At 44.8% G+C, this 17,985-nt stretch overlaps 2 protein-coding genes across 7 annotated transcripts; one reads left to right on the forward strand and one right to left on the reverse strand.

Moving 5' to 3' along the window:
• The first annotated feature begins 38 nt into the window (after positions 1 to 38).
• Positions 39 to 11,979, forward strand: ptpn2b (protein tyrosine phosphatase non-receptor type 2b). Of its 6 annotated transcripts, none has more exons than XM_079749551.1 (12): positions 39 to 101; positions 839 to 916; positions 1,007 to 1,102; positions 1,421 to 1,511; positions 1,625 to 1,725; positions 3,760 to 3,858; positions 4,337 to 4,474; positions 4,908 to 5,117; positions 5,576 to 5,737; positions 7,131 to 7,327; positions 7,651 to 7,755; positions 10,961 to 11,979. In XM_079749551.1, the coding sequence occupies exons 3-12, from the start codon at positions 1,046 to 1,048 to the stop codon at positions 10,980 to 10,982; spliced, it is 1,182 nt and encodes a 393-aa protein (XP_079605677.1). In that variant the 5' UTR covers positions 39 to 101; positions 839 to 916; positions 1,007 to 1,045; the 3' UTR covers positions 10,983 to 11,979. The 6 variants fall into 6 exon arrangements, with proteins under 6 accessions (XP_079605677.1, XP_079605674.1, XP_079605678.1 ...); XM_079749548.1 differs by having other exon boundaries at positions 1,055 to 1,102; XM_079749552.1 differs by lacking the exon at positions 839 to 916 and having other exon boundaries at positions 54 to 101; positions 1,055 to 1,102.
• A 156-nt stretch (positions 11,980 to 12,135) lies between these two features.
• psmg2 (proteasome (prosome, macropain) assembly chaperone 2) lies at positions 12,136 to 15,246 on the reverse strand. The gene is made up of 7 exons (XM_079749553.1): positions 15,093 to 15,246; positions 14,689 to 14,860; positions 14,546 to 14,604; positions 14,307 to 14,425; positions 13,675 to 13,848; positions 13,014 to 13,134; positions 12,136 to 12,779 (listed from the first exon to the last, which is right to left on the reverse strand). Exons 1-7 carry the CDS (start codon positions 15,147 to 15,149, stop codon positions 12,699 to 12,701), a joined length of 783 nt encoding a protein of 260 aa, XP_079605679.1. The 5' UTR covers positions 15,150 to 15,246; the 3' UTR covers positions 12,136 to 12,698.
• Positions 15,247 to 17,985: the final 2,739 nt, after the last annotated feature.

Raw genomic sequence — 17,985 nt, forward strand, 5'->3', positions numbered from 1 at the left:
ACGAACGTCGCGTTCTGTCTCCCGGTGTAACGATTGGTCGATAGGCTGTGCGATTATCAGGGCCACCATATGGTAACTTTTGACTTTTAGTGGAGATTTAGGTAAGTGTTTTAATTTGAATTGTGTTGTTTGATTATGGTTATTTGTGGGGCCCAGTGTTGGTATTGTTGAAGTTAGTAGTTATATAAACTATATCTGCAGAAACCATAACACGTAAGGTGCTAAACTGAGTGATCACATCTATACAGGACATTGTTAGACTTGTAAAACAGGTAAATGTTTAAGTGGCGTCATATTGCCAATGGGAAATATTCTCAACGCTGTCTCTATGAAACACAGCTAAATGTAGATAAAACGATGCAAGGGGAAGATCGTTTAATTGAAGATTATAATGTTGTTATAATGCACCTGCCCAAAGATAGAAAAGCTTTCAGTCAGTGTAAAATACCACTTAAATGTTTATTATGGCCTACTTGAATGCCTTATCCCTCAAAATAATAAGACCATGACCTATCTAGTTTAGACTTAAGTGACCCCTGTCCTCTGAATGAACTGATATACACGTGCAATATTAGACCCCTGCCTGTATCTGGATTCTCTTGTTGTTACACAATTACATTTTCTGTCTTATCATGTTGTTGGTCAGCATATGTTGTAATATAACTATCATTGGTTCCATTTAAATAGTATTGAGCTGCCCCTTTTCGGACCTAAAAATACAAACTAGATGGTGAATGAGACGCGCACACAGCGCCCATGCTCCTCGATACTGCTTCACAATGGCGCCCCCTATCTTTATTGACAAGCTATTATAATTATTTGAAACATCGATGCTCAGTTTTTGACAGCTGCTGAAGGACCCCTGGTCGGCGCCTGCGCACTAAGCGCCCGTATTTAGATGTCAACTACACCACAGGTAACGGGCAAACATTAGCAACTCCGCTAACGTATTTAGGCTCTCCCACCAAAAGTAATGAGGTAGATCGCTTCACGTTCGCATTAACAGTTACGCTGACTTCAATTGACTGGTGTTGTCACCTTGGAAATGGACCAGGAATTTGAAGACATGGATTCCGATGGCCGGTGGCAGAACCTATACATAGTAAGTGTGTTAGCTTAGCATAGTTAGACGGTCGCTAACAAGTCCCAGCGCGAATTAAAGTGATCTAGCGAAGTGAGCTAGCGTGGTAGCTGACACATTTCAACATACTTAACTAAAGTATATAGTGTCAACCAGGTTTATTATAGGCGTTAGATGTAGATACTTTATTGATGTGCTTATTCTGCGTGTTTTACTGTATTGTATTTGTTTCGAGTGTTAGTGGATTCTAAACGTGGACATGAAGGATACAAACAAGAGTTGTACCCGTTTAATGTTTGGCCACAATTCGTGTCAGATAAAATGTTTTGCGGTCCACAGGAAATCAGGAATCAGTCCCATGAGTGCCCCTTCAAAATCGCTAAATATCCGGAGAATCGGTATCGAAACAGATACAGAGACGTCAACCCATGTGAGCATGACCGTGACCAGGACCCACATATCCACTCTATGTGTGAGCCATACACGTGTGTGTGTTTACTACATGCTGTTCCGTAAATGACCTTCAACTTATTCCCGTTCTAGTTGACCACAGTCGGGTAAAACTTGGGAGCACGGAGAATGACTACATCAATGCCAGTTTAGTGGTGATGGAAGAAGCCCAGAGACGTTACATATTGACTCAGGCAAGTACACATTTGCTTTGATATTCTAACGTTTTGGGACTAGGGTACCTTTCTGTTGATTGGTAGTTGTACTTTTGTAGGGCTTTCAGAACGCTTGCCAGGTTTGATGATGTTAAATAGCACTTTTACAACATTTGCTTAAGAAACATTGTTTACCTTATTTAGTTTTGTTTTTGGTCGTTTTGTGCTATAAGAAGACCTGATGTCTGAATACACTTATTGTTTCTAATAGCTTGATGTTGCCTGGTTTTGGAACAAACAAACTTAGATTGAATATGTATCCGTCCAAGTTGTTTGGTGTTAGATGGTTAGCCTAACCCTAAATTATAAGTTGTTGTAATGTGTCATTATGAATCATTATTATATATCATTATGAAAGTCTGTTTGTCTGGCGCCACAGAGAGGTCTGAATTAGTCATTAGTAGTGGGAGATATTGCCGCCCCCGTGAATTGGAACAGCATGAAACTGATGAACTTTGTGTCTATTATGTTCTGATTTAGGATAGCATATCTCACAACATTCAATGAAAAAAGAAACATATTTCAGGCTTCTTTTAACTACTCACACTAGCCCAAGTCGCATCCATAAGCTAATCAGCAACTGCCTCCCCTAACCGCTCTATGCTATTCCTGACCTAATGAATAGCTTCATTGCATGTCACGATAAAGAAAGGCGTTGCTTTGCTCACTCTTCAATTAAGACAATTTAATATCTGGTTATCTCACTTCCTTTATTTGGTATGTGGCTTCCACATACCTAAACAAAACTTTCCCCATCTCCTTTGTCAAGTGCATACCTCTTAAACTACCATCATACCTGAGCACCACTGTGAACATTTACTTTAGCCCATTTTAGTGTCAGGTGTGGTCTGTAGACATATGTAAAGAGGTCTAGGTCCCTTAATAACCTTTGCATTCACATTAATCATCATTCAGCAAAATTTGATCATGAGAAGGCATCCCTATTGTTTTTTTTGTTTGGGATGTTTTATGAGTTCTGATTTTATATCCTCCAGTCAAGTAGAGCTAGCAAACATTTTCATATTCTTGTGCGACTTGTATGTTCCCCTCAGCGCATATTAAATCGTACAAAATGTGATAAGCCTCATTTGCATAGCTGGATGCCAACCTCAATAAGGTTGGCAACCTTTTTTCATCGCCTCTTTTCTTCTGTTACCCTGTAACTAGGGCTGGGCGATTTCTTTTGTTTTAATCAATTGATTCGCATTTTTACTTTCCTATGGTTTGTTAGATGGCTGGTAAAAAAAAAAAGAGTGAGTGCGTGTTAAGACCCACGGCAATTTTTGATACTTTTTAGGACCGTTGTTGTGTGAAACCGTCTCTTGGACATAAAAATAAATGCGACACACACTGTGGCATTTTACTAGTTGTCCAGGTATCCCAACCTTCTCTCGGAAATTCTAATCCGGGGCTGTCAAGAACGAGCTCCACGATATTCACACATCACACACAGCTTGGCGTTATACTAGAAGGTCACAAGAAGCTTAACCCATTCTCGGATGCCGCAGTCAACCGCTTCCCAGACAGCGCACACACGCCTCGCAATCAGGTGTCCCTTGGTCATGACATAGAAGAGTATACCTGTGTTCCAGCCGAGTGGAACTTTCACATAGTGTTACGGGGAAACTGGCAAATACTTTGTAATCTATGTCCCGTTTTTGCGAATTATTTCCGTAACACTGAGAAAATGGCATAGATGACTATGTTGACAGTCATAAAATACACATGAACACGTTTACGGTGAAATACCACCCACTTAATCCAGCACCTATGACCACCCAGCCCTACATGTCACCGATACTCCTTCCTATTTCTCAACCCACACATCTCTGGAAAACACCACTGTATACCCTCCGAAGCGGTAGCACTTCCCATGTGTTCTTGGCCGAGGTGGTTGGGAGTTCTCCCGCTGTCGGACAGTGGCTCCTGGCGGTGGTGAAATGTGTGTGTGTGTGTGTGTGTGTGTGTGTGTGTGTCCGTGTGTGTGTGTGTGTGTGTGTGTCCGGTTACCAGGGCCCCCTAAAGAACACCTGCAGCCACTTCTGGATGATGATCTGGGAACAGCGGACCAAGGCCATCATCATGCTGAACAGAGTCATGGAGAAAGGAGCGGTAAGGCGTGTAGTCATATGATTAAGTAGAGAGTAGAGGCCAGTCGAGTGATCAGGGTGTAGGGGGCCAGGACCACAGGTTCCTCGTCCAACGTCCAAATATCTCTACCACTGCAGGCCTCCCTGAGCGAGGAGCCTACAGATTAGCTGCTCTCGCGTCGATAATAATAGTTCACTATGAATTGTGTCCGGTGAAAGCCGGATTTTATATCCATGTAAAAATAGTCATGTTGACCAGGCTCTCCAAGCACTTTTCCTCACGATTATTTGTTTGCTTGAATGTGTCATGGCCTCTTTATACAATTTTGTTTATTTTTTTGCAAACGTAAAAAAGTGACCTGCATTTCTAATTTCGTGACGCGTTTCCCCAGTTGCTTCCTCAAATTGCAGAAAGATAACGAGTCGTCTCTCAGCTAATGTGACGCCAGCCTTAATCCCTCGCTCAATGACCTTGTTGTTCCATCCTCTGGCTCCGGTAGGAGAAGTGTGCCCAGTACTGGCCCACAGCCACGGAGCAGGACATGGCCTTCAGAGACACAGGATTCCTGGTCACCTTGTTGTCTGAGGACGTCAAATCCTACTACACAACCCGAGTGCTGCAGCTCCAGAATGTACACGTGAGTCACACACACACACACACACACACACACACACACACACACACACACACACACACACACACACACACACACACACACACACACACACACACACACACACACACACACTCTTTGTGTGTCAGTGTGAGATTGAATCGCAAAGTCACACTAATGTGTCGGGCTTATTCTCTTTTGGACCTCACTGCAGTCAGATTACTTTTTCCGTAACATTTAAACCCAATGCTAAGTTCAGGTTGTGTTGTTCACATGCATGAGTCATAACAGGTCCCAGCAGGCAGGGAAAGGCTTCCTTCACCTGCTCCACCTCTGCTTTTAGCAAAGCGTCATGGACAAAGAGAAACAATATTGTAATAAACAGCACATAAAGAATTGGATTTCTGTTTGAGTAGTATTTGGGTGGTTAATGTTTTGACCCTGATGTTTCTTGTAGACTGGGGAGAAGAGGGAGATCTACCACTTCCACTACACCACGTGGCCTGACTTTGGGGTTCCCGATTCCCCCGCCTCCTTCCTAAACTTCCTGTTCAAAGTTCGGGAGTCGACCTCGCTCGGGGCGGACCACGGGCCTGCCGTGGTGCACTGCAGCGCGGGGATCGGGCGATCAGGGACGTTTTCATTGGTCGACACGTGTCTGGTGCTGGTAAGCCCCGCCTCCTCACACGTAAAGCCGTCAGACTCTTAGTCCGAGTGGGCATCACCGTCTTCACTGTAAGGGCCTTTTAAGAACAAACAGGGTATTTCATGACATTAAACTTCAACTTCATCTTATAATGGGTTAATTTAATAGCATGTTAAATGTGGTTTCAAAAATGCAGTAGTTTAAACAGTATGTATTGATATGGGTTGATGGCTTCCTAATGTCTGACTATGAGATATGTCGGCTCCTTTTTGAGAGAACTGGTTTTATCTTAAAAAAATATATATATATTTGAAGAAAGGATATAAGTCATACATTCCGGGCTTATGTTTGATCTTGCACTGTAGACGATTTGAGGTATTTTTCTCACAGAATGTAATGAACGTCATGTTCTCTCTACGAGGGCTTCACTTGAGTGCAATGAGCGATGATTCCCTGATAACTGTGACCGTCTGGCCAAGATGGACAAGAGGAAGGACCCATCGTCGGTGGACATCAAGAGCATCCTGCTGGACATGAGGAAGTACCGCATGGGCCTGATCCAGACCCCCGACCAGCTGCGCTTCTCCTACCTGGCGGTCCTGGAGGGAGCCAAGTACATCATGGGGGACTCCTCTGTCCAGGTAACCCGGCGCACCTGCCCTCCTGCTAGTTCCGTGTTTTCCTCTCAGAGATGTTTTGGATGCAAGGCCGCTTAAGGTAGAGTAACGGTTGGACGTTGACGCGACGCAAGCAGATTTACAGACCCGTCACGTCCTGGCGTCCACCGCAAGGGCCTGATGCGCACCTCCCGAAAAGTGTAACCTTCTGTTACTGCGTCGCAGCAGCAAGGGCTGTGATTGGTCCACTAACGGAAACCCGACGTAGAACCAAAACAGGTTCCCGACTGCGTCGAAGGGACTGCGTGATCAGTGCGTTGCGTCAACTTGGAACCATAACGATGCCTTACCAGTGGATTAGGATGAAGGTCATTAAGTAGCAATTTAGTTGAATTGAATTTATTTAAGGAGCAGGAATATCCTTGAACATGATGTTCCAAGGATGCCTAGGGGTATGTGCTGTAGCATGAGAGTCCTGAAGCCGGTCGCTTTGTGTCTTGGCGTCCCAACAGCCCTAGCAACCACATTATCCTTTGCCCTCCCTCGGCTCCCCTTCTCACAGTGGCCCTCTGTTTTTGGGTCACACTCTTAACTCTCTGTATCTCTATATCTCTGTATCTCTGTATCTCTGTTTCTCATTCTTCGCCGCTCGCATGCGAGTACAACCCGAGTCCTGTGTCCTTCCCTTTTTCCCCTCCAGAACCTATTGGGTGTTGGTGGAAGTGTATTATTTCAGCAGTGAAGACGTCACCGCCCAACACTCAATGGGTCAGACCGAGGGGTTGAATTGAGCTTACATTATCAACCTTATCTCAAGCTTTCCTTGTAAGACCGGTTTGCAGAAAGAAAATGAGTGGCGAAACCGCCCACAGGTGTTGAAAATAAGTTAGAAAGAGGCAAGATGAATTCCTCCATTATGTTTTTACGAATAAGCAGAAGCCACGGTTGGCATAGTAACCACACCCCATGACTTGTTGTCTAGTTGTCATCAGCGTCACTCACACACACACACACACACGCAGAGGCTATTTCAGTGCGTTGATGGGGAAGTTATACAATAATAATCTTTGTGTCCTTCAACCAAATTTGATGAATGCGCCCCCATTTTCTTAGAATAAACGTACGAGCATGTGCGAGGGGTGAGGTCAAACATGCTCCAAACACAAATCTGCTTGAACTAGAACTAGAAAACAACCAATTCTGTGGAAAAGCATTTTTTAAGTTGCAGACATGTGTCTCATAGAGAATCCCACAAAGAACACAGAAATGTCCCCCAACGCCTTGTGAAGCCCGAACGGTACCGTCAGCCCCTGCTCAAAGTGGTCCTGCCGTCGGACCGGCCCTCTCACGCCATCACGTGACGTGTCACGTGATGGCGTGTCCCTCATGCCCCGCCCCCTGTCCTTCCTGTGTGTAGAAGCGGTGGAGAGAGCTGTCCAAGGAGGACCAGGCCCCAGCGCCGGACTCCCCGCCGCAGCCCCAGGACGCCGGGCGGGGCCCGCGGCTCAACGGCAACCTGCGGGCCCCGCCGGAGGAGCCCGAGGACGGGGGGGCGGACGAGACCCCCGCGGGGGCCCCCTGCAAGGAGGCGGACGCGGACAGCGGCAGCACACCGTCAGTACTCATTTTGTCTTTCTGGTGGAGCCCCGCAGTCCCTTTTCTCCTGCTCACAACTCTTTAGACTTTGTAAAGTTTGTGATTCGCCGTGTGGTTTGGGAACGGCTGTGAAATCGAATCCTCCTCTGTGACCCGTGGTTCACCCAAAGCTGAGGATGATTCCAAAGTGGAGTAGTCTGATCGATTTGAAAACACACTGTCGTCATTCACAGATGGTTTACAACCCATCGCTGGTTGGTTGTGAAAATGATTGAATGAAGTCGCGTAGCGGCCGCCACCACAGTGTGTCTCACCCGTCTCCTGTGTGCGTTTGTGTGCAGGAAGAGACGAAGAGAGGACTCTCTCTCCAAGTTCCCCGCGGCCCGCACGCCCCAGCAGCAGCAGAGCATACCCAGGACAAACGACTCAGAGAAGAAGAGGAAGAGGTGATTCCCCTCTCTCTGTTACTCACTCGTTTCTTCAGTTTGTTTTGAGGCATCAGTTTGTGTTATGCAACATTCCTTTGTCTCGCGTTCAGGCTGTAGGGTGTGTTTTTTAACCTCGGCAGGCATTTGACTTTTGTCTCTAATTTGATTATAATCAAATTACAGCCAAATGCTTTAGCAGTCGACTGGTAAACGAGACATGAATGAGACTGGAATGTCTCACCCTTTTCATTGTTTTTTTTATAAACCTTGTGGTGCTACCTGATCTCAGCTCTCTAAGACCTCAAGATAAGATGTCCTTTTGATAAGTTGTACTTAATTAATCCCAGACAGAAATCGTCCACGTCACTTCTCCTCGAGGTATGTAGAATATGACCTGCCCTCTCTCCCATCCACTTTGGGAGCCGTTCCATCGTCCGTGTTTCCCGTCTAAGGAAGCTGAGAGACTCTCCGGTATCCCTTCCCTCCCGTGACTCCGCTTGAACCTCCCAGTCAGCAGATCGAGGCATTGATCTTGTTCTTCTAGGTACTCTCACAGAGAGCGCTTGACCTCATCCGCCGCTCACCCGGACAAAGTCCAGAGCTCTTAGGGAATTTGATTTAGCACACTTCCTCCATCGTCTCATTCGATCCACAGAAGAAGAACATTGTTTTTCTGTCCCTGAGTTTGTTCGTGTAGACTTTGCATTACAGGGAAGGAAGAGAAGGAAGACGACACACAAGTGCAGGTTTACAGTTCCAACGGTAAAACATGCCTAGTGTGTGTTGAATTCTGTTACGTTTCTATGTAACAGTCAACCATTAGGCAAATCATATGCAAACGGTAGAGTACAATAAAGCGCTTGAATCGGATTAGATGGGTTTTTAATTCATTCCCGGGGGGGGGGGGGATGTCGAGGGCTAACACGAGTACAAAAACGAAGCAACGTATAAAAATGTTGCTTCCCTGCATTGTAATTTATCTAGAAACTGCCCTTGTTATCTCACAAATTAATCAAGACCAGCCAGACCTGCACAGGCACTTTCCAAACATTTGAAAGTGCTTCCTCCTCACCAGTAGAACTTGCCAGAGAGGTTTCTGTCAAGCGTTAATTTGTTTGCTTTTGAGACGTGGGAACCTCCTCTCCTCCAAGAAGAAGGAAGCGTCTCGAGTGTGTGAAAGTGTGTGTTTGTGTTTGTGTGGCCGCAGCGCGTTAACATGATGTCACGGTTCCCTCCCGGACAGTCTGGGCTGCATTTGCTGCACATGACAACGACTGAGCCGTCCAGTGGGGGGCGCTCTAGCGCCCGGCCCCTCTGGGACGGCTGCAAGCATGAAGAAGAAGAGGAGGAGGAGGCTGATGATGACGGAGTGGTTAAAACAGGAGGGAGGAAGGTTACCAGCGGCTTTTAGAAAGAAACCGCCTCCTTCAGAACATGTACGTGAAGTCGGGCCTGGTGTGTGTGTGTTTGTGTGTGTGTGCGCGTGTGTGTGTGTGTGTGTGCGTGCGTTCCTGGCTGCTGTGGGGTGTGTTGTGATGGTGTGCGTCCAGGGGATTTGTTGTGGTCTTTGGGGCCGTGTGAGTACACAGGATGCACCAAAGCATGGTTTGTTCTCTTGTTTGGTTGAGGTTGCTGGCTGTCCTGGTCCCAGGTGTCATCTATGGAGGTTTTTCAGCATGGGCCACCAGTCTGTTGCGGGCGCCCCATTGGCAATCAAACGCCACCCGGGGTTGCACCATTGTGAGCTGAGATGGTTGTCGATTGATTTGGGTTATTCTTACTTGTTTGACTGCCTGCATCATCCATAAACACCACCAGAGGGTTGGGGGGGGGGGGGGGGGGTTGAAGAGATTGCGTGTAAGGAAATGGTGAGTATTGGTAAAGGTGCCATACGGGACAGCTGGACAAACTCCTGTCTGGACCACGCATGCTAACGTTTTCCAGGGTTCTGGATCTGAAGCAAGTCATCGGTTGAAGCGACGGGTGTTCTTACGCCAAGCTTAAAAAAGCATCCAACCTTCTCATTAGCTCATCAGACATTTCCTCCTGTCTCACCTTTTTATAATATGCACAGCGCGGGGATAACAGCCGGTGCTGAAACGATGCAGACTCAACAGCAGCACGACCGGTGATTCCAGCCTCCCTGCTTGTGTCAAGTAGGCTTTGACCGGTGGTTTAACAGACCTGAAAGCACGTGCTTGGAAAACCTCTGTAGACGGGGCCTGTGCGTTTCTCCCTGCATGTCTTCTACACACCGACTGGGCTGTAGGAGCACGGCTGCTGTTGGGGTAAACATGTAGTGTGGCTACAAGTGCTTTGACATCGCATAGCGCCAAAAGACCTCAAATGTGATTAGAAGGCCTACACATTAAGGCAGATGGAGATTAGATAGACTTGTATAAATATAAGTGTTCCTTTCTTCTTTTTTTTTATTGACCGCACCATTTGGGTGCAGAATACACTCAAATTATGTTCGAAAAAAGCAGCACAAAAGGGGCACAATGTGAAACAAATAATTAAGGTTTACAGATGTCAATTTATCTGCTGCCTCTGACTTTCAGCGGGTGAGTTTGGGTTTCTAACCAATCTAACCAACATGTCAGTTTGTCCTCAGATAACATAGAGAAAGTTTAAAGACACCTGACCTATCTTTTATATTTTCCTCTTTATATAAGTTTAGACTTTTCGTTCTATTTAAGTTCCAAACATGCAGTTTAACCACAAGAGTAGGTCTCAGTAGACACTGTCTGCCATCACGATGTATGTATTTTTTTATCCTGGAAGCAACCCACATCAGTATATTGAACATCCATCACAACAATTCGCAGAGAGATCAGATGTTAGGAGGCATTCCATCTCACCCAATAATAGGCACTCTTCAACTATAGTCACCTCGTTTCTACCACTTGGTTTACAAAGCAAAATATGAATGATGAATGTTTTGGCCTGATGCATTCGGTTCCTGGGGAGGTATGGAGGTTGCTTTGGGCCCCTCAACACTGCTGGCTCTGCACGAAAAGTGAGCTGTTGAGCCAATGACCAAAGTCATCCAAAGGCTTCGGTTTGACTGATCAGTTTCAGTCAGTCTGTGACGTGCTGTGTGCTGGTGGGTTCTTTTGATCGTTCTCTGGTGTTATGAGATCCGTATGGACTAATGTCATGTCTCTCGGTCGACGACAAATCGTTTTTGATCTTGTGTTGGTGTCTTTTTTTTTTCCAACAGAGCAAGAACCAGTGACACCTAGCTGCCTCCCACCTGTAGCCACCCCACCTCACCTCTCCGCTGGCTGCAACGTGCACTTCAGCAGGGACCCCCCGTCTTAGACCCAAACTGCAGTCCTTCTCTCCTCCCCCAGCCCCAAATCTGTTTTAGTTTTCTCACGCAACTTCCATCTTGCTCGAACTCTGCCTTCTTTGGAACCCACCGCTCCCTACCCCCCCACCCCCCAGCTGAGCTTCATGTCCAGTTTCTGACCTCCTCCTCCTCCTCCTCCTCCTCCTTCTCATCAAAAAATAGTCTTCCCCGCCATTGTTGTCCAGCATTCCCGCACATCGCCATCCTCTGCGTCACTCCTGCTTCGTCATCTCCCTCCCCCCAAACTCCCCTCCCACCCCCGGACACACTGCTGTTTACACCAAACACTTCGACATTCTCTTCAAGAAAGCATGGTCATTTCATATTGTATCTCCTTCGTCCAAAGGCGGAACACACCAGCTGTCCCAAATCCCCCCCTCCCCCTCCCCTCTCAGCACTGTTTGTGGAACACGGCCACATGAAGTGTGACGTTATCATTTAATATTTTGTTGGGGCTTTTTGTTTTTCATCTACCAAATTGAATCTTTTTAAGTTGGCGGTCAAGGATTCGCCGAGTGGCGACACGGTTCATACACATGTATTTTTTGAGAAACTTTTTTCAGACGCAAAAGAAGAAATTTTCTATTTTTTATAAGAGATTACTTGAAGTTTTCAAACCGATGTCAGGAGGGACATGCGCAGGCAGTCCCTCTTTTACATGAGAAATTCAGTGGCATGATGTACATAATGTTCTTTTTAAAATGTTTGTAGAAAGAATATTTTTGCGTGTAAAGAAAAAAAAGAAACAAACAAAAGACTGATGTATTTGGATCCAACACAAAAGATACCGGATTTCCTGATTTATTTGTTTTTAATTTGTCAAAAGTCTTAACGTTTTCCTCTGCTAGAGCAAAAACTACAAATAAAGCTGGTATTTATCTAGTTTATATGACTTGAGTGAAGTCTCTTAATGTACCACCCTGATCCTCATTTCTAATAATCATTACTATTGTCAGACGCCGTCCGCTTATGAGACTTTACCTTGCTGGCTAAAGCTGTTTCAAATATTCTCCCTGACTGATGTAAGGAAACAAACTCTTGGGACATTTTTATATTGTTTATTAAAAAAGGTCATTTATTTTCTTACACCCCATTGGCTTTTCTTTATGCAGCATTCTTTTGTACTCTAGTCTTTACCCTTAAAGTGCATACTTAATATAATCTGCATTGCTGCATCTTCATATTTTAACAGCAACTTTTATCTAAACTTCAAACGAATCATGTGGGTTACATTGAAGTATATATTGCCTAATTTTTAACAATGAGACAACTCTTTTAAAAACAGCACAGAACCTGTCACAATGATGCTTGAGAAGCAGACAGGAAACCGGGCCTTACGCATATAGCCTAACAGTGCGTGCAACCGGTTTACACGGGTTTGAGACGGGAACCGCGTGACCCCGTCGGTAGGTGGGACTACCAGGAAACCAGTGTGGCTGGCCGCCAGGCACTTACTGCCAAGGGGGCGTGGCCACGACGGTCCAGGACCTTCACAATCAGGGCCTTTGTTCTTTGGAGTACATTACGGGCTGACATTAAGTCGACGGGTCACTTATCGAATTACAGCCAAAACAACGGCATAGAAAAGACACGGAGCGCTATCAGGTTAAAAAATGGAAGGTGGGTGACTGCTGCCAAACAGGAGCTTCCAGGAGCCCGGAACCTTCCACTTCTGTGCTCCTCGTTTCTGCGAGAGAAGACAAACACAAAAAACAATGAATTTTAAGGACAATAAAATACGAAATGAATCACTCTAGATTAGAATTATACAGGCCTTCCTTTTAAGGCCGTTGTCTGCCATAGTACTGTTCCAAAAATACATTTAACTAAATGCATGAACAACGAGTCAAATAAACAGATGAATCCCCTAAAGGCCGGTTTGTATTATAAAAAAATGTAACACAGTCAGTGGCGCACTTACGTCATTGTCCACCAGGAGGAGCCAGTCATTGAGGTGGTTGACTAGGGTGAAGGCGTCAGGGACGTTGTCGCCCTCGGAGCAAAACATCAGCACCACAGCCAGGCACAGCTCTTCCTGACAACTGAATACAACACGTATATGGTCAAGGGAACTGGCTGTATTTATTACGCATTCGTCGCCATGCAATGAACCGATCGCTGAGGTCATGTCTCCAGGAGTATACTGAAAGCCCACCAATCCTATAGGTTATAGAGAGGCCTATGAAAGACGCTCTTGAAATAATTGTTTCCCATATACAATTTTATCGTTTCTTAAATTATAAAAGAGGAACCTTTTGTCCCACTCCAGTCCTGACAATGCTGCCTCAGCCAAGTTAAACCTCTTAAGCTATCAGCAACCACAAAGACCTTTTTAACAGCAACAAACTCCTCAGCAAATGCACCTTGTAAAGGCACTATCCAATCCATTTCACCCTTTTATCCTTTGATTATTGATGGTCATAGATTCTGCTCTATTTTATTTCATTTTATTGTATGACTATGTTTCAATGTGAAGTACTTTGAGTCTTCTTCATGTCTGAAAAGTGCTAGTAAATTTGCCTTGCCTAGAACACTAGTACCTCCACATTACCAACTACAATAGAATTCCTGTTCAGCCGTACCCGTCTGTGAAGAGCCCTTTGGTGATGCCTCCCCCGGGGATGGAGAGGCGTGGCTCGGCCTCCACCAGGCCAGGGAAGGGTGACAGCTTCTCCATCTCCATCCAGCCCAGCTCCGTCAGGGCGGGGCCCGATGCCTTCTGCAGGGCGGGCGTGACCAGGTACCTCAGCGGAGTACTGTGACATACGAGATCGCAACGAATACATGAGGATGAGAACAACGAAAGGCTACTGGCAAAATGACAACGGTAATGTCAAGACCTTATTTCATCTATGGGAAAAAAGTTGAGGTTACGTTGATTGGGTACAAATAAATTTTATTAGACTTGTTTATCCTACTTGTTTATTACATTTATTTTGTACATGGATGTATATATATATATATATATATATATATATATATATATATATATATTAATGATATTCTTCACTTTTAACCTTTGGTTTCTGGCTTGCAATTGAATCTTAGCATGTCTTTTAATGAGAGATGGATCGCAAACATCCAATAAAAATATATGAATATTCTCCCACTTTTAAAAAGAACTTGCCATGTATTCATTTCAATATTTGGCTAACAATCATGTGTGAGAACTGAGGTTAGCATCCACAGTGAATGCGGGAAGAACTTCACAAACCCTTTGAGCTGCTGGTCATCCCGCTGGTAGGCGTGGCTGCTGGACAGCACCACGGTCCGCGAGAACTCGCTGGCTTTGATCCAAGACACCAACAACTTCCTGAACTTTCTGGATCTTGACTGCAATGAAATACGTTTTAACCGTTTTTTCCCCCAGCTCAAGACAAACCTGTCATGTGGAGGTTGTTCATGTTTAATTTGCAGCATTCCAAACATCTTATTAAATAATAACACACTGACCTGAATAAGGGGTGACCTGATCTGAAGGACTGCCAGCTTTTTTTCTGCATCTCTGTAAACTATGAGAGAAGTTTGTGAGTAGATTCAACATTCAACAACATTCAGCACAGATCTTGATCAATAAAAAAAGTTATGATGTATACCTTCTGCGGTGGTGTGAAGTTTCCCAGCGTCCTCCGCGGATGTGGCGTATGGGTTGGGCCCCACCATGGGGACCAGGCAGTCCGTGTGCATGTAGCCCACCTGCTTCATGCTGAGCGTCGACACGATGAGGTCCACTGCGAGCTGTGCCACATTGCCAACAGCAATTGCTGGCTGAAAACAAACACAACGTCGGTTTATGGCGGACATATAATGACACAGTATAGAAAAAGGCGATAGAAGTGATAGGGGATTATAGGATCGCACTTCGGATAGGTTGGTTGTATACAAATTGAGTAGCATAGACCTTATGGTAGTATGTTAGCATTATATACATAATCTAATAAATGACGATGAATCATTCTGTGAACCAGGGATGTCCGTGATGAAGCAGATATTAACTCACCAGTATGAGGGTAAAGCCTTTAAAGGAGGGCGGAGTTGCTTCGACAGGAATAAACATTATGTCGTTTATTAAAAAGGTATTCGGCTAAATATTTCTGTTATTATATCGCTGAACTTCTTTCTTCCTGTACTTTCACTTCATGCCTGTTTGGGGGTCTTAGTCGACTGTTAGTGACGTGTGTGGTTCTACGCGCCTGAACTAAATGTTCATAATAATAATAATAATAATAATAAAAACGCTTAATACAATATACATGATTATACCAGTTGGGACCTTTTTGGACTATCGTTGGTGATTGTGTGCCTGTATAATCACCGTATTTTCCTGTATTAGTATATCATAAATTATGGTTTCGATTGTGAGATAAGGGAAAGCAGGGAGGGATATGAACGGCCAACTAATTTGCCTCACAACCAAAAATACTATGGCGTGTGGAAGTGTGAAACTTCGAGAAAATAGTTTAAAATCAAAACGACATGCTTCTTTTATTTTATACAAAATGCATTCCAGAACAACCTGTAATGTCTGACAAGTTTAAAGTTAAAGTTTCGCCAGTATAACGTTTCAGTATTCGTTTTAACTGAACGAACCAAATTCCAACTGAGCTAATCTTTTTGAAATAGGGGGCTTATCATAGCCATTATTTTATCATTAAGCATGTAACTGACAGAGTACCAATCATTAAGTACTTTGGCCGCTAGGTGGCAGTGCTATAACATTTTACACATACTTTTCTATTCGTTTTATATTTATTTTCATTGGCTACATTTTAAACCATTAACACATTTCCATAACTTTTTATTGGAGATGTGCGACAACAGGTGGTCGCAAAATAATAACATGAATATCTAAATGAACATGATTATAATTAGTGAATATTATATGTACATTTACATTACAGTACATTGCATTTCATTACTGGGTTCAATTACTTGCTACTTCTGGGTCAAATTCTTTCTATTATAATCATTTTTTAAATTAGAACATTATATATATGTATATATATGACGTCATAATTAAATTAATACAGTGTGTGAGTCTGTGCTTGTGCATGTGTGTGTGTTTGTGTGAGTTTGTGCACGTGTCTGCATGTGTGTACACGTGTGTGTTTGTGTGAGTGTGTGTTTGTGCACGTGTCTGCGTGTTTGTGCGTGTGTGCGTGTACGTGTCTGCCCGCGTGTGTGGGTGTGCGCACGTGTATGTGCATATGTGTGTGTACTTACGATCCCTCAGAGAGCATCAGGAGAGGCCGTGTGTACGAGCTCAGAGATCAACAGCTTACTTCTTCATGTGTTACGTAAATCGTGTCTTTACATTTCTCATGCCCTTCACCCGAAGGCCTTTGGCTTACACAGGCTCCTTTTGTATAATAACTTGTTTCAATCCACTCCTTCTCACTCTCTTTTGATCGCATGCATTTTCAACCTTAACCTTTTCTTGTGGTGATCCCAACTTCTAATGGCTTCTACATACATCATTTAAACCCTATCAACTTCGTCCTACTGTAAGTGGTTTGGAGTATAGTTCAGTCCCGGGTAAGAATCCTTATGCACTCTATATAAGTATATGCAGGGCCTTCAAGAGACCTTTCTGCAGCTTATACGCGATCTCCCGTGACCCCTTATGCATGTCAGGAGACCCCAGTTCGGGAAACACTTGTAAACCCAGCGACCTTCCCCTCTCTATCTGCCTCTCTAGGACCATAGACCTAGCAGCTAGCCTCGGGCTGCTAGCCCCTGAGCTAGTTGGATTTTATTAAGCCAATTCAGACTCCATCTGCTACCCCAGCCAGCGGACAGTCAGCCTGAAGACGCCTTATGTAGAAGTGCTGACTCACACTGTGGAGGTTAAGTGGACGGGTGTAGTGGGTAGGATGGTCCGCCCCCAGTCGAACGGTACCCGGTCGATCCCTGATGGACTGTGCAGCCTACCTGTAGGCCTCCCAGCCTCCCCTTCCATCTGCTTAATGCAATGTGTCTGAATTCACTGGGAGACGCTTTAAATAGCGAAAGTAGTATTCTCCTCTTTTTTTTCTTCTTCTAAAGGGGCTTTAAAGTACGCTGAGCAATCAAAACTAGGGCCACGTTGTGTAAAGGTTTAAGGTTATCGGTCTAAACCACCTCACCAGCATTGGTCGTAGTTGGAGATTTCTCTCTGTGCCTCTTGGTCCCCATCCCAAACCCCTCTCCATCTCTCTTTACCCTCCCTCTGTCTCCCTCCTCTCGTCATTGTCGGTCTCTCTGTTTTCTCTCTCTCTCTCCCCCCTCCCTTTGTCTTCCCCCTCTCGTCGTCTGTCTTGCTTTGTTTGCCTCTACCTTTCAGATTTCTTTCTCTCACTCTCTCCCCCTCCCTCTGTCTCCCTCCTCTTGTCGCCGTCTGTCTTGCAGTGTTTGTCTTTACCTTTCTGTTTTCTCTCCCTCTCTCTCTCTCTCTCTCTCTCTCGCTCTCCCTCTCTCTCCCTCTCTCTCTCTCTCTCTCTCTCTCTCTCTCTCTCTCCATCACCTATTAGATTGCTGACGTGCATTCAGACGTCCAGGCAGACATTGTGACTCAATGCTTGTTATGACTCAGCATTATTTGAATCTGTGCAACCTCTGGCAAAGTAATACAAAATGAATAAAATAATGAATTCAAAGCAAAGTGCCGACCATGTTCGTCAATGTGATGACGTTCAGAGCCTTGTGGCGTGTCTCGGATGCAGTCAGTGCCCACAAGCAAGAATCGTTTTCTTTTTTTACATGTGCGTGTACATATATATATTTTGCTAATCGTATAAATGAATGAATACTAGGGGGCAGATTAGCTCTGCATGAGGCAGCAGCTCAGAGAGGGGCACAGCAAAGACGCACTCGGATGATGTGTCATTCTCACTCATGTAAGCGTTGTATAAGAG

This window comes from Pollachius pollachius (assembly GCF_949987615.1).
Source record: "Pollachius pollachius genome assembly, chromosome: 13".
Lineage (NCBI taxonomy): Eukaryota > Metazoa > Chordata > Actinopteri > Gadiformes > Gadidae > Pollachius > Pollachius pollachius.